General features: G+C 38.5%; 1 protein-coding gene across 1 annotated transcript in view; it reads left to right on the forward strand.

The window, feature by feature from the left end:
• Positions 1–16,784, forward strand: part of LOC118212900 (potassium/sodium hyperpolarization-activated cyclic nucleotide-gated channel 1) — a 79,536-nt gene that overhangs the window by 41,083 nt on the left and 21,669 nt on the right. Inside the window, exons 4-6 of the mRNA XM_035391371.1 lie at positions 4,025–4,243; positions 11,201–11,347; positions 14,431–14,671. Of these exons, the coding sequence (XP_035247262.1) occupies positions 4,025–4,243; positions 11,201–11,347; positions 14,431–14,671 (607 nt within the window). The remainder of the gene's footprint in view (positions 1–4,024; positions 4,244–11,200; positions 11,348–14,430; positions 14,672–16,784) is intronic.

The raw sequence follows: 16,784 nt of genomic DNA on the forward strand, positions 1-16,784 counted from the left end.
GCTTATTTTTAAAAATGTACTTCCTTCTTTAAAAAAAAAAAACTCCACTAGGTCTCAAAGTGACCATTTAAACTCGGTTGGGTTCCATTTTTTCTTCATATCCATCTCAATAAATGGATGTGAAGGCATCTGTCTCAATAAATAGTTCACACCATTACTTACACATCAGTCTCCATCAAGCCTTCGAGCCATACAGGTTCAAATACTGTAGTGTTTAGAAGGGACCAATGTAATGCCTAGATAATATCAAAAGACCTGGCCTTTCTTCTTTGCATATCTGGGCAGCTCCATTTACAAATTTGCATACAAAGCCCATTTATTTTCCAGTGAATGCAAAACAAAAAGGCACATTGTGTCAGTGTGGTGCATTAAAAAAAAAACATTTTGTATTAAAACTGAGAAAATTGAAAATTGTAGATCCAAAGGCAGATACTGCCCTAACCTTTATTTGATAATACTAACTATTTTACAAATATTCAGGACCCTACAAAACATAATAATTAGATAGTGTATATTGCACATATATCTTGCTCTTGTATAATAAGATATAACTGGGAGCCCTGGAGGTGCCTCAGAGTTACTGAGGCCATAGCAGCAATGTTGAGAGCCCACAGTGATTCCCCTGATGTAGCCCAAATATGAACAGATTGTGTTTTTATTATGTAATGTATCAAAGCATGTCACATTTTTACATGCATACAATGAACAGATTGTACATTTTAAGCAAAGACCCAAAAAGAGCAGTTGGGTGAAAAAGAAGAGAAAATTTAAAGGAGATTATTGTGATACATTCACTAATGACATCATTTGTTACTTGTTCATATTTCTCAGTTGTGTCATCTAGGGTTGGGTTGCAGCAGAGGTCAGTTGCAACATTAAGTTTCATGACCACTTTATCTCCATTCCGATTAGACATTATGGTGACAACTGATTCTGACCTCATTATTAGCTGCTATGGCCTTTCAGGTTGTTCTTGAAGTGTTCCCAAACAAATAAAAAACATATAAGACATATATTTATAAAAAGTCAAGGGCACAAACAAATGTGAACTGATTATTGGTTGCTTGATGAAAACAAGTCATGCGTGTTCTTTATTGTTGTAATCAAACAATGTCTCAATCCAGAATTCAGTGCCAAAACTCCACTGTCTGTCCAGTGTTTTTATAGCCAGAATTTACACTTGTAGCAGGGAAGACAGCTAAAAAGAAGTCTTCATTTTCCAAGTGTTATTTCAGCTATGAAGAATCAGTATGTTTATAATGCAGTTGGTTTCTCAGCTGAGCCTTTCCTCTGTCCAAGGCTTGTCAGCGGAGACCTTTCCTTGGCCAGTCTTCTCGAAACCTGTCTTCGCTGTCAATCCCACTGCCACGATTATTTCCTGCCAAGAAATACTTATTGCCTTTACTCTAAATTCATGAAAAGACCGAATCAAATTTTATGCTGAAAAAAACAGAATTCTTCATTGTAGTCTAAAACAGTTAAATCTCTTATTTTCAATTTCATTTCAGTTATGAGTGATTTATGCATTTATTTATATGAAAAGTTCATATTGTCATTGTCTTAATCCGTTTAAATTTTAGACAATTAACATATACTCCTATCCAGAGTGACTTATACAACTTACATACATTCAGTTACTTTTTCTTAAGAGAAAATAACATAAGCCAACACTTTATTATTCAATCGTTGCTTGAAATAAAGATGTACCCCAAAAAGAATTATCCGCTTAAGTTATAAGATGTTTCTTAAAGTGCCTCAGCATTAATCAGTGTAACATGGAACACCTTCCAAAAAACACCACCAGTGATGGGCCAGTTTTTAGCTGCGACCAGCAGCTCTATAGCTCTGTCTGTCTGTCGGTCGGTCTGTCAGTCGCTTTGTTGATTGGTTGGTCCACAAAAAGTGTGAAGTGTGAAATTTGGCATGACCAAAGGTACAGCTGAGTAATTTTCGAGGCCGATTGACCAAGAGGGGGCGTGCTGATGGCCGCATAAGTCCCGGATGGATTCATAGATTTGCACAAGATTTTGTGGAAAGGTTGGTCATGAGCCAAAGAAGAGGTCACGTGTTTGTGTGAGGGTGTCTGCGTGGATGCATGCACACATGTGTGTGCAGTCGCAGCTATTACAGATTCGTGCTTATTAAACCCTAGTGCCCTCACAAACTTTTTAAAATTCTTTACTCAAACCTCAGTACTAAACCCTCAAAGCAGTTATACAGAGTCATGAAAAAGTTTCACCTCGGGCTATTTCAGGCATACCCGAGGCCTGTGGCCTTGTTTTCGCATTGCTTTATTCCCTAATCGCTTCTGAGCAGAACAGCAGAAAACGTACGGCGCAGCATCTCGGTGTCCATGTCCCGGTCGGTCGTGAGCTTTCCACACGATTTGGACTTGGATCAGTATAATGATGCTAAACTGTTTACCATAAAATCCAGGAACACACAGACACACATGGAACTCTTCAGGGCGGCATCCATGTTCTCCGTGAGCCCCGGGTGATCAGCCAGCCCAAGGGCTGTGATGCTCCGGACAGATGATGCCCGCTGTCCCAGCGAATCAGATTACCTCCAGCCTAGAGGACAGACATTTTGTGCAAAGTCATTGCTGCTTCTCTTCTGAATGCAGATTGTCTGGGATATTTCCTCAGTATTCAGCCGCATTGCTTTATTGGAAGGGTCCTCAGTAATTTATTTTTTTCAAAAAACATTCCACACTATAGCTGAAATTGCTTGTGAAAATCTGCCATACTATTATGTACAGAATGTCGGAAAGTTTTCTTTCTCATCAGTATTGGAAAAACAAAACAACTACTTACATTCATTCATCAAGGTTAATGAAAAAGTGCCATACTAATTAGTTTTTATGTATTTTCCATGAAACATTTTTTAAATGCCCTTTATATAGCAAATACAATACACCTGCAATATTTTGTGTTTTTCATGCAGACAGTTTATTTGTGGGCATCATAGTCAGCATTATTTCAAAGTGGGGGGGCAGAAGTTCTCAGAATCAGCAATTTTGGAACCAGAACAGAAGGGGAATTTTTTTTTTAAAGGCAAACTAGGACACAAAGAATCAGAAATATACTTAGACATGATTCAGCCAGAGGAAATAAGACTGCCACTTAAGTCTGTCATGTCAAAGACTATTAGAATATTTTTGTATCTTGGTGCATAGAAGCACTTTGTGGGTAATGGAATGGTAATGATGCTATGCCGTTAAGCTTGGCTTCTCTTCCACAGTCCAAGGTAACAGACCTTAGTCTGCTATCATGAGACAATCGATTTGCGTTGCACTAGAGTTTATTTATGTCCCGTTCGTTCCTGAAAGAGGCAGTTGACGTCACAGTATTTTCTGTCCTCTAGTCCAATACATCATGAATCTATTTTTTACCTGTGTGCCTTCCTGTCCAGTTCCTGGAAATACACACCTGCATTTAGTTAGTGAGTCAGAGGGAGATGTCTCAGTCACAACAAAGACTTAAATTGATAGTTAAAATTAAAGTAAGGCACATGGGACATAGGTGTCAGTGAGATTTTTAAAAATCTTTCAATTGTATTGTACATGAATCTGTAGGAGGAAAAAAAAACTTCATCTAAGGACCTGACTTTCTACTGGCCAAAATAATATGTATGCCAATACAAGCCTCACGCCATCACAACCTTGCAAACACGTTGAACCACTTGCAGTGATTGCCCCAATAACAGCAGAATCCAGGCCAGGCCTCTTCCTCTCTACATTCTCCACTGCATCTGTGGGCTATGAGGATGCTATGAATCAGTTATCTGAAACAAACAGAAGTAATAGATGTTGATTGGCTGGGGCTTGCAGCCATCCAATGTCGTAAGCCCCAGTGGCAAATAAAAAGAAAGAAGAAGTGAAGTCACTGGAATGGGGCTCTCAAGCATGAAGGGTAGCTATGTTGGCAGGATGTTCTGTGGAGGTTCAGTGATCCATCAAAGAGCTTCGCCTGAGAGCCGGCGCTCGGTAACTCCCCGCCCCCCGCTTCTGTCCCTCTCGCAGAACGACTCCTGGGGTAAGCAGTACTCCTACGCCCTCTTCAAAGCCATGAGCCACATGCTGTGCATCGGGTACGGAGCCCGCGCGCCCGTCAGCATGTCCGACCTGTGGATCACCATGCTGAGCATGATTGTGGGAGCCACCTGCTACGCCATGTTCGTGGGCCACGCCACGGCCCTCATCCAATCACTGGACTCCTCTCGGAGGCAGTACCAAGAAAAGGTAAATTCTCATTTTCTATCTGCACCCATTTGCAGATTTACTGTACTGTACAGTGCTTTGACTGAAAAACGTATGTGGTGCCACTATGTTCAACTTCTGAATGGTAGAAAGTATAGTACTATAGCTAACAACTGACTCTTCCTTAATTTGCTGTGATGAGATAATAACATAGATTTCATAAGAATGTGACACTGCGTGGAGTTTCTTCTACAGCTGTGTTCCTAAAATTCTATCTACTTCCCAAACACATATTATACACATCACACACTTTGGTGTGTTTTACTTTACGCAGCTACCGTATATTTGTGTACTGAAACAGAAGTACATAGAGGCATATACTGGAAAATAAGGCAGTAAGAGACAAAGCCCCGGATAATATTTTACTGCATCCAAATAAAAGTGCTTATTTATAATTGATATGGGTTTTGGAACCCTCAAAGTAATATTAGATACATAACAAGATGGTTATACCTTTGCACAGATCAGATCTTCTGCACAGATGAAATTGTTTTACAAGGTACAATATGCAATTAAGCCGCTGTTATTTTCAGCTCTGTAACAGGGATTCTGTATTGACTTATTGGAATAATTTAGAATGGAATAGGGTGATTTTGAGTCTCATCAATTAGATGAAAGCAGGTGACTATGGTACAGTTAATCTGAATTTAGGGTGTTTAAATTCGAAATGTGAACAATTAAACTGGCTCACTGGGCCACTGAAGGCAAAAGTATTGCTCTTCCACCCTTGGAAATGGAGAAAATGACCCTCTTCGCGAGAATGTCAGTGTGGGTTTATGGCTCTCTGTTCTACGCTGTCCAATTTTACAAAGTTGTTCAGGGCTTGGTCATTAGGAATTCTATCATGTTCAATTTGATTACGCTTGAAAACGTCTGTGGACATAGAGAGTATATTTTATCAAGGCTTCATCTAGATTTATCAATACCACAGCATTGTATATTTCCTTACATATAAACAATATATTAATACGGGTGACCCACTTCCCTTAACGGCAGTGCTGGGAGTCTCATCTGTGGTACAGTTGTGCAGTGGTGTTGAATCGATTGCTCACGAAGGATGAACATTATTGAGACACTGTATCCACTGCCAAGACATGAGATTTCACTGAGAAGTCATTTGGGACAGATCAGCTAACAAATTGGTCAGGCAATAGTGAAAATGTCCTTCTAAAGTGTTACTGTACATAGAAACAATTGGCCTCATTTTCGAAAAAAACATGCATACGATCAGATTTGATCAGTAACTGTGCTTATGAATGTTTCCACAAACATTTCAGCATTCATCTTTTTTCTTTTCTTTTCTGGATTTGTTCTTTGGTGCAATCATGAGCAAGGCTCATGCAGTTTCTATTTAGAATTCTTTACTGTTTATGCAAATTAATTTTAAGTAGTTTCAGACCTCCTATTAACAACAGAAAGTTGATCAATACATTATATTCATGTTTTAATATAGTATATTAATATAAAATTTTATAGTTATATTATATACTTTAATATTTAATAATGTTTTTGATTTTAACTATTTTCATTCATCTAAAATGTTTTCACAAGTTTTTTATTTTTAAAAATTTAGTTAACGATTTTGATTTAGTTTAGTTTTAATTCGCTTTAAGAGGGGGCTTGCTAGTTTCAGTTCAGTTTCAGTTTTATTTATTATTTTACGATAATGATTTTTCACACCTAATTTTTGTTTTAGTTTATACTAATAACCTTGTTGGGAACACATGTAATTTCTTTCATTTTTTGATGAAAGTGATTGATAAAAGTGAAGATGATGATGATGATGATGATGATGATGTTGAGGATTGATAATGACATATAAAGATCCACAAGCGCACAGCCAAACACATCACTTGGCAATGGCGTATTAACTGCTTTCTTGCCTAACCGTGCCGTGGGGAGAGAGCACGTCTTCAGGGACCGCACAGATATGTTTACAGAGAGCACAATTAAATGGCCTGGGTTTACACATGACCTTGAAGTCAACATCCCCTTTATGGGATTGTTTGGGTGTTTACTTTACATGCTAATCACATGCATCAAATTTATGAATAGTCGACATTCTTCTACACCTGCGAATAAGCACAGAATCAAAGGTGTGTACATTTCATTAATCCCATGTAGATCTTTTTTTGTAGGAACTTTGATTAAGAACAAAGTTCCGTGATTGAGGCCCTATTTATTAATTTAAAAACAAAAAAAAAAGAAAGAAAAAGCCATGCCATGCCATATTTAAAGTCAGCACTGGTTTATTTCCCTACACACATTTTAAACACTGTTTTACATTCCATGCTGGATGTCAAGTGACTGAGCTCCCGGATTGAAGACTTGAAAACTTAAATGGTGCGTAAAACACAGAGTAGTTGCCGTTGTTAAAGCTGACATGCGGAGCTGACTGCGCTTGGGCTTCAGTGTTCTGATAAAGCAAACAGCCGCAGTGTCTCCCTCCGGCCGTATCTCAGCAGCAGCTGCAGTGGAAACATTACCAGAACTATCCGAGATGCCCTTGCACAGGGTTCACAGAAGAGCTCTGTTCTCACTGACTGTGCCGGCACTGTAACTGCAGCTAAAACGAAATCAGTTTCTTCACCACTTTCCAATGTTTAAGGGGCCTTTCTCAGATAACCAGCATGTGTACCAACAAACATACACACATACGTAATCCATTCACGCGTGTCCATACTTACATGCACACACACATACACATTGGTGCCTGAAATATGCAGCAGCCATACCCATATAACACATGCTGATAAACATATACAATATGCATACTGTACATATACAGACAGTTATGAATTGTGTTACATTCTCCTGGGAAAATAACAGATACAGTACACTACTGTGCCAGTTAAAAAGTATGCATTTGTCTCTCTTACAACAGAACCTGTAATGCCACAAAGATACATTAGTATCTAAATGGAAAAGGCATGTGACTTTAGGATATGAAATCAAAATAATCATTAATTCACATAATACAGAATCCAAGGAACCATGCATAACAATTAACTGAAGGAAATGATTGGTGTACTGTCATACAGAAGAACCTATATTCCATTATAAAATACACTAACGGTTATACAGTAATCATGCGGTTCATATGGTTGTCATCGAGATTGTATTCTGCTTAATGTCTTAGACAGAGTGGAAAAGGGGAAGAGAGAGAGGGGGAGAGATACTGCATGTATTACTCTACTGAATGTGTCACAGCCATGCCTCTACTCAGAAAAGACATTTTCCACAAGCTGTATCCAATGTCTCTTTGGCGAGGTTTTTTCATCACTGAGAAAATCTGTTGCAATAGCAGAGCTCTCAGTGTGTGCTTGGCCCACAGGAAACAGTGGGGTTAAGCGAAAACATTGCCTGTGACATCTAATATAACACTGCCTCTTCCCAGCCCCAGATTTAATTTGATGGGAGATTTGAGAGTGGAGGCTGTTACCTTTCGTGCCTTTTCGTGGTCCTGCGTAGGTCGAGGATGTGTCTCTCTGTGATGCAGCTTTTTCTTCTACACTCTGACAGGCTCAGTGTCCTCTCCAAGCAGGGAAATCGAACACTGTTACAGGAGTACTTGGTTTTTCAACATTGCTATTTCATGGCAGGATTCCTGGAAGGAGTGTATTTTATACTGCAAGAGAAGCATACTGCATGAGGGCATTATATTAATTAGACCTCATTAGTAAAGCCTGGACAAAGCTGAGTCACGGTTATGCCGTCACCAATCTCGTTCATAAGACCTAGAGCAGTTCTCATTGCTTTACCAGGGTGACGCACTGAAAAATCTTTTTTTGGGGGCTTTTTAATGTAGCCTAGTTTTGCCACAGTTTTTTTGACGAGTTCAGATTCAGCTTCTTCGCTCAGACTCTCTGGTGTACAGCACGTTATGTTTCCATAGACTAATAATGAATTCATTTTTTCAAATGTAAATAGCTAATTACTAAGCAATAGGCTTCCAGGACAACATATATTTAGTGTCAGAAGTCTGCATAGTTTTTTACCAGTATTTTACCAGCAGGAATTTTTTGAAAGGAGATTGGAGGGCAGCTTTGATATTTGGTAAATTTACTTAAATATTTGACATCAAACTAATCTGTATAACTGGTGCACAAGAACACTGTTCCATTTCTGAAAGTTCAAACCCCCCCCCCCCCCCCCCCACCCAAAAAAATAAATAAATAAATAAAAATCTGCTTTATTGGGCACCCAATGTCTGTTTGCTTCAAACAAAACCCTGCCTTATCACCATCCAGCAGCCTTGCTGAATCACTGGGGAACAAGGTGCGACACGCTTTGAATTTGATTAATGCCATTTCCACTCATTGCTTTGTGTTGTGTGTGGGTTAAAGGTTATTGTGGGCCCTTCCTCCCCTCTGTGGCTTCCAATAGCAGTAAATTATATTCATGTCAGGATATGACCGTCCCAAAAAATGTTCCCCTAATGCCTTTTTTATGCTTTAGCATAAGTAACATTTTCTGTGATAGATGTGATAGATTTCCTTGCTTCTCTCTGGTCCATGTATGAGATGGTGTATTTGTGTGAATTGACTTACAGCGATGTGGGCATCTGAGGGTCTCTCTGAAAAATTGTTCAATTGTTCAAGCATGTTTGGCTCTTCACTGGAGAATATCATTTTCGGTCATATTTCTTATTAATCAGGCAATTTACTTAATTTGTTAAATAAGTACAACAGTAATCATAAGTAGAACTGTGAACTGATGACTGATCTTTTCAGCATCATATAAATTCTGTAATTACACTCATTGGAGTTTAGTGCTGTTTTGAAGTTTAGGTATACCGTACAGTACCTTCCTTTTGGGAGGGATATGGTTAGGCCAAGCGTTGTTCATACAAGAATTTGAATACCTATGTTCTACATTAGGACCTACAACAGGCTGTGCACATGTACTAGTCACCCAGTCATAGTTACGCTGTTATTAGTGACACAGATATGTGCATGATTCCTACTTCTTAGAATGCATCTGAGGAACAACCAGAGCCAGGGTTTCATTGTATTTTGATTGTCTTTGTCTTTGGTTGATTATGTTGATGGATGACACAACTGTGCACTTGACAGAAACCCCACTTCAATCAAATGATTTAAAAACATGGTGCCAAACTGCTGTGTGTTTCCCCTGGTTACCAGCAGCGGCACTGGTGATGATAAATATCATCCCAAAAAATCTCTCATCTCCCCCCCCCCCAAAAAAATAAAAATAAATAAAAATAGCACAGCCACCCCAAGGGTTCCTTACGCTACACCTACTTTCCAAAAGCAACACTCACCGTACTACAGATTCCAGAAAGCACTCGGCCTATTTCAAATTGGCTAACATTTCAAGACATCCTATCTTTTTGGAACATTACACTAATTACTTGTGGTCTTGACTGCATTTGAGTTTCAGTCACATTCAACTTGAATAATTCTAAATGGGAAACTTGAGGCTGGAAGTCAAGCAGACCAATTAATTTGCACTTCACTAAAACCCTGTACGTTGCAATGCATTACTTAAACATAAACAGTTCTCTGTTTTCAGTGCCCTCTCATTTGTCTTTCCCCTACAACCTCCCTTCTTCCTAAATGTTCATTTAATCTTGCTCTCAGGGCAAAGAAGGTAGATTACATGAAATTGCTTTAAAAGGGAGAGTGGGTTTGACACAGCATTGTTAACTCCTGTAACCTCTGACATTAATGCTGTCTGATCCTGTTTTTACAAAAATAAATCATTTATAAAATTGATAATTTTGCATAATGTGTGTTAAACATATATAACTGCATATTTGTGTGATAAACATACATGTAACTAAAGCAGTTGTGTAGCATAGACATTACTGTAAATAATTCTGAATCAGACAATCTGCCAAGTGAAACTAGACCTGATTATGAATCAGTACAGCTGTAGACCCATACTTCTATGCAGTCCAGCTGTAGTGTACCTATTCCCACAAACTTTTCAGCTTTTGGGCAATTTCTAGCTCAAATTTCACTGACGAGTGCTACGCAGTTATGTTAGGCGAATCAGCTGTCTGTGGCACGTACTACTTGGAAGTGCACAAATCCTGAGAACTGCAGTAGTGGGCAGCAATGAATGCTGTTCTAGTGATCAAAGTGACACTGTTTGGGAGATTTATTTTGTTACACACATAATGACCGCACAAAAAAAAAAACTACTTAATTTGGGTAAAGAGACAAACAAGGGCAAGCTAATAAAAAAAAATTTAGCACCAAAATTAGCTCGCTAAAATAATCAGATGGCTATCTCAGCTAGGCTAGCATACTACCTAAGTACAATAACTTACTGTAGCATTAAACAAGTTGGTTAGCTACATAACACTAGCTACCTATTCAAGACTGTCGATAGCTAGCTGGTAAACTGAGCTTGCACTTACATAGCTTGATAACTTGCTAGTAGTAAACACAAGATCTGACTACCTAACTAGCTGTAACACACACCACAGATGTTGTGAAGGCTGCTTTTGTGATATCTTGTATTTATATTCTTTCTGAGACATTTTCATGTAAAAAAATAATTGAATGTATGTACTGTACTGCCATGATACATCATTATTCATTTATTGCATTTTATGAGAGAGATGCATTATTCATATATTTGTCTAGGGAGATTTCCCATTCCCTTTTCTACCTTCTTGGTGGTGTTTTTATTTTCTGTCAGCAGTGTTCTGCCTATGGTTTCACCTAGTGACCGAAGGACCTAGCTTTCAGTGCTCCCATTACGTAACATGGTGTCTACAGTGCAATCCCTAAGTCATGATGATGGATTCTCACAGCTCTTATCGTTGTATTACCAAATTATTTCTCCAGTCAGATTTGGTCACTTAAACCAATTAAAAATATCATAGGTACTAATTCAATGTTTCCTTTTGTTCTCTGAGTGATTCATGTTTGGTTCAGTATTGTTGTTTTTTCTCTCTCTTTACAGTACAAGCAAGTGGAGCAATACATGTCCTTTCATAAGCTCCCAGCAGACATGCGACAGAAGATTCACGATTACTATGAGCACCGTTACCAGGGCAAGATATTTGATGAAGACAACATCTTGAGTGAGCTGAATGATCCATTGAAAGAGGTGAGCTGATGTTTTCCTTCTGACAAAATTCCCTAAGAATCTGATACTAATAATGCTTTTGGTCTACAAGATAAGAGAGTAGAGATGAACACATCAACTTAATATGTTTCTCTGGGGGGAAAACTTGTTTATGGACAAACTTTTATTTAGCAAACCTCAAAAAGCAAAATTTTGCTCATCCTAGAAAATAATATAGTAATTTTAACTGTTAATAGGCCCATCTAAATATATGCATATGCAAATTAAGACAACAGCTTCAGATTGCATTACATTACATTTCAATAACTCTGGTCTGGAGATCATCACTGTTAATCTCGGGATTATGAATGTACAAAATTAACAAGACACAGTAGGCCCATTTAAAATTAGTCTAAAGTTAACCAAGCAGTCTATTGTGAACAAAAGCAAATACCCCAATACTACTAACCTGTGTTACACAGCTATACATATTACATTATCCAAAATGGAAAGGCAAAAAGAAAGAAATTATAACTAAAAAGGGCCAGGAGAGCCATAATGCAATCTGAAGAGGCCTTCAGTCGGCATTAGGTAGGGGTTCCTGCAGTCCGGACTGCAGTGGGGAGCTCATTTAACCACCGGGGGGCCAGAACACACAGGGCATGTGTCCTGGAAGCTCAGATACCCGGGGGGCCACTAAGGTTTTTCAAATGAGAGCTTTTAAAAGGCTCATGTTCTCTAGGAATGTCGAAATGCATGTCAGCTGTACCATTTAGCAGACAAAATAAACATTAATCATGAAAGGAAACTGGATATTTTTTTTATGTGTTACTATACATAGCCATCTGGTCTGGCAGATATGTGCAGGACTGTAATCACAGCATGTTTATATTTCCTTGAAAACAAAGATAGAACATACCCATCATGTGTCCATCACCATACGTTCAGATGGGCATGTGTGCTCTGTTATATTTGCCTGGTTTAAATGCAGAATCTACATTCATGATTCATGTCCTTGTACACATTACCTTTATTGTAACATCTTGCATACCAAAATATCTTACTCAGACTAATTAAGTAAATTTAAGTGGAGGTTGTTGATCTATGTCTGCATTTTTAATTAGACAGAGTTACATATTGGATTATTACAGACCAGAGTTTGTTCTAGGATTTTCAGACTAATAAACAAAATTTACACTAATCACAATGACAAATAGGTCTATTTGGATAGTAGAAGATGCTGACTTGAAATTGAATGTCTTGTACAGTTTAGTTCATCTTGAGGTTCGCAATAGCCACACAACCTTCTCCTCCCACACGGCTTGTTCTCTGTGTGGGTTTGATCCTATGGAAATTAATGCTTAATTATTTGAAATTGTAAGGCCCATTATTTAAGCTTTCTAGCCTATATATATATATAATATATATATAATTTATTTTATTTTTGGCCAGAATATCTGGAAGGCTTCACATTTTACTAGCCAAAAATTGACACATGCTCACTGGTAATAATGGTAATAATGTCACTGTTAAATGCTCAAGTGGCCATGGTGTCATTCTGAGAGGATAGATGACATCAATTGATTGGCCAGGTGAAGTGGTTCTGACTGCTGTTCTGAAACAGGACCAGGGTAGTTATTAAACACACTTAGGAACAGTCAAAGCCAGACAGTTACAGTCTCTTGCACGCAGAGGCACTTACAAACGGCAAAGGGAATCCATCAAAAAGTGACATTCCCGCGGTGGTTAGGCCACAAGGATCTGCTCCATTGTAAATTAATCATCAGAGCTGGGCACAGGAATTCACGGCGGCAGCCAGTGTTTAGCCGGAAATCACAGAAAGCGCACGAACGAGGCCGAAAATAGTCAAAAGTTCCTCAGCTACAGTTAGCCAATTAAAAGTTGTCATTTGATGACGGCGAGCTGTGCCTATTCCGCCAGCCGTTTGCGCGATTGCATCGGTGGATTATATGCCTAATGATGCAGGGGGAATGAATGGAGCGTGGCAAATTACCTTTGCCTCACAAGCAGCCCCATTAAGTCGCAAGTGAGAGGGCGGCATGCTCGGCTGAGGAGGCTGCCCTCAGCGATGACGCCTGCAAGGTGAGAAAACGGTTAATGTTTCATCTCCGGAAAACTTTGCAGCTGGCCATCTTCTATTTTTACCGCAGCCCTGTGATGGATCGCTTTAAATAGCCAAAGTCTAAAGATTGTTTCCCTTGTGGAGTTCCGGGCCGAATGTTAGTATCTAATTCATTACTCGCTGTGGATGATTGGGGTCAAAACCCTTGCTTCCACTGCCACCTTATTTTCTGTCTGCGCTAACAATCTGCAACGCTCCGAGATTCCTTATTCCCTAGCGAGGGACAAATGGTCCTTGCTTCCCTGACAGACAGCCATCTTTTGCAGGAAGTGCATGTCATTGCAAGAAGCTGTTCAGTAAACACCGAAGAACAATCTTATTGTCATCTAGAAAATTAATGGAAAGACTACTCTTGGAAAAACTCAACTGATTTCCAGTCCTACTTCCTTAATAAAAAACAAAGAGAATTATGCTGGAATCCTTGTAGGATTTATTGAGAATCGTGCATGTATGTAAGTCAAGCAATTACATAATATCTAACAGGTTTTTTTGTTTGTTTGGTTTTCTTGTATTCTACTTCTCTTTTTATGCACATTTCCTGTAAGTGGATAATACAAGAGAATCCTACTTACAAATAATCTATATAGTTGCTCCCAGGAATAAAGTGACAGGTTCATTTGCGTTACACAGGGAGTAATAGAGTCTCTAATTAGATTGTGTGCTATAGCTCTCTTCCTCTAATAAACATTAAGTACCAGGGTGTAGTAGTGATTAGGGCATTAGACTTGTGATACGCACCTGAGCAAGCTGTGTGGCAAAATACATTCAACATGCATGAACTGTGTTGGACATTTATGTTTCTATGTGAATGCACAAACAATGTAGCACATTTTTGTCCACTTTTCCATCATAATTTTGTGATATGAGAGTGAATATCCATTGAATTATAATATATGACAATTGATAAGTATGCAATTTAAGTTTGTTTTGATGGCTGTGCATAAAAATATCGTATCGTGTTTGTCTATTTATTTGTTTACAGGAGATTGTAAACTTCAACTGCCGGAAGCTTGTGGCCACGATGCCACTGTTCGCCAACGCTGACCCCAACTTTGTAACTGGCATGCTGAGCAAGCTGAAGTTTGAGGTGTTCCAGCCCAATGACTACATCATCCGCGAGGGAACTGTTGGGAAGAAGATGTATTTCATTCAGCATGGTGTTGCAAGCGTCATCACCAAGCTGAACAAGGAAATGAAGCTGACTGATGGATCTTATTTTGGAGGTATTCAAAATGTGTTCTCAAAAAAAGAAAAAGTACAAAAAAATACTTTATTTGATTGGCCTGTGTGTACCTACACCAGGGCTGCCTGGAGATCTACCATCCTGTAGGTTTTCACTCCAACCCTAACAAACCTCATTTGAAAGCTAAAGATCTTGTTGAGCTGCTAATTAGTTGAATCAGCTGTGCCAAATTAGGGATTAAATGAAAACCTACAGGATGGTCTCCAGGAAAAAAGGTTGGGCAGCCCTGGTTTACAGCATGTTAAAACAGCATCATTTCGCAAATAAAAAAAAACATATATATAATATATATATTTGAAAGTGAAAGACAAATGTTGACTGCAACCAAGCTGAAGTACTGAGTTAGTACATTAAGTGCATAAGTGTTTTTGAGTCTTTCTTGTACATGGCTTCCTCTCTCTGGTGTCCAGTTACATAACCTTCATCGTCTGTACAGTATGAGGAGTTAGGATTCATAGCTCCTGGAGGGTACGCGGCCTTCTGTGGGAGGGTGCAAGTGCTAGCTGTGGCATCTCGGCATGAATGAATATGCCTTTTGAGTAACGAGGGACTAAATTTGCATTAACCATACTCTACTGAGCACCATTTTAAAAATCACCATTTTATAATAATGAGAAATGTTCTTTTTGCATTATAAAAAAGCATTTTGCTGTTATTTCTTTCAATAAAGATTAAAAGTAGGTCTAAGTCTAAAGTAGGAATATTTTAACAAGAGAATTCCATTTGAACATGTCTACTACTTTCACACAGTGAAGAATTAAAGGCCTGTACTACAACTGCATAAATGTCCAATTATAGAACAGGTTGATACCATTCAGGACAAAGGACAATCAACAAAAGGAAAATCAATGATGCTTCAGTTTCTCCAAGATGTGATTAATTACAGTAACATCATTTGCGACTACAGATTTCAGTGGCTGGCAACAGTGATTAAACATGAACTACATTCTCATCAGGATGGGCTATCAATGGATTGCAAGCACATTGCAGCACGTATATATCGTACAAAACTTCAAGATAATGAAAAACTAGAAATCAGCAGTGTCTGCTCTGCCTGTTACTTTGTCAAACCAAAAACAGGTTAAAACACCATGAGCCATTTTGTTTATCAAGCCTGAAAATACAGTGCATTATTTCCTTGCGGTCAAGCCCACTTTCAAATGAGTCGATAGTATTGTGACTTCCACTGAGAGAAGCTTTCGTGTGTCAAACACAAGGGCACATGCTTATAAATAGGTTCTGCACATGTCTCTCCACTGTCTCTGGCCATGTGCAGACCTTCCGGAGAAGTAAGTGTAGATACATTTGAGAATGATACAAAATGGGGAAACAAGCAAAATGTGAAGTTGTTAGCTGACTGCTAAATATTCTTATGCTGTCTAGCTACCACTTGAATTAGATTTTTTCCGATACTCCTTTTTGAGGACTACCTTACAATACTGTTGGCTGTCGACCACAGTGCTCACCCTGGCTTTCAGCCTTAATCGATAACTAAGCTAATAATAATAAATGAAAAAAAAAGAATAAAATATTAATATTGCTAAAAATGGAAGTCTAGGGAGAGCAGTCGTGACTTGATAGAAACAAAGCTTTTATTTTTTTTATTTTTTGTTTGAGCAGAAACACAGTTTGCCATGAATATCTCCATAACAACTTCTAGCTGAGTGCTGATAATTCATTGGGGTGACTGGCAACATAAAATATTTAAATGATACGAACAGGATGGCTACTTAATTTTGTTGTACACTGTGCAATGACAATAAAGGAATCTATTCTGTTCAGTAGGAAATAATAATACACCCCCAATAATTTTTGATGTTGGTTGCTGTTTCAAATTTAAATAAACAACAGTATTATTAATAATAGTACTATCGGCTATTATTCTGTAGGCTATGCTCAGGACTGTCATGTTACTTTTGTAACAAGTGTAGGCACATAAAAGGTGATGCTTGCATGAGGTTAGTGAGTTTATTATGGGTTTGATAAAACAGAAATGATCAAATTTGGAATTCATGGGACCTATACTCTCTTAAACTGAATTTCTAACACTCCCCACTAATTATAATTTTTTTCTTAATAAGTGCTGATGTTTC

The sequence above is a fragment of the Anguilla anguilla genome, chromosome 14, assembly GCF_013347855.1.
Source record: "Anguilla anguilla isolate fAngAng1 chromosome 14, fAngAng1.pri, whole genome shotgun sequence".
In the NCBI taxonomy this organism is placed as follows: domain Eukaryota; kingdom Metazoa; phylum Chordata; class Actinopteri; order Anguilliformes; family Anguillidae; genus Anguilla; species Anguilla anguilla.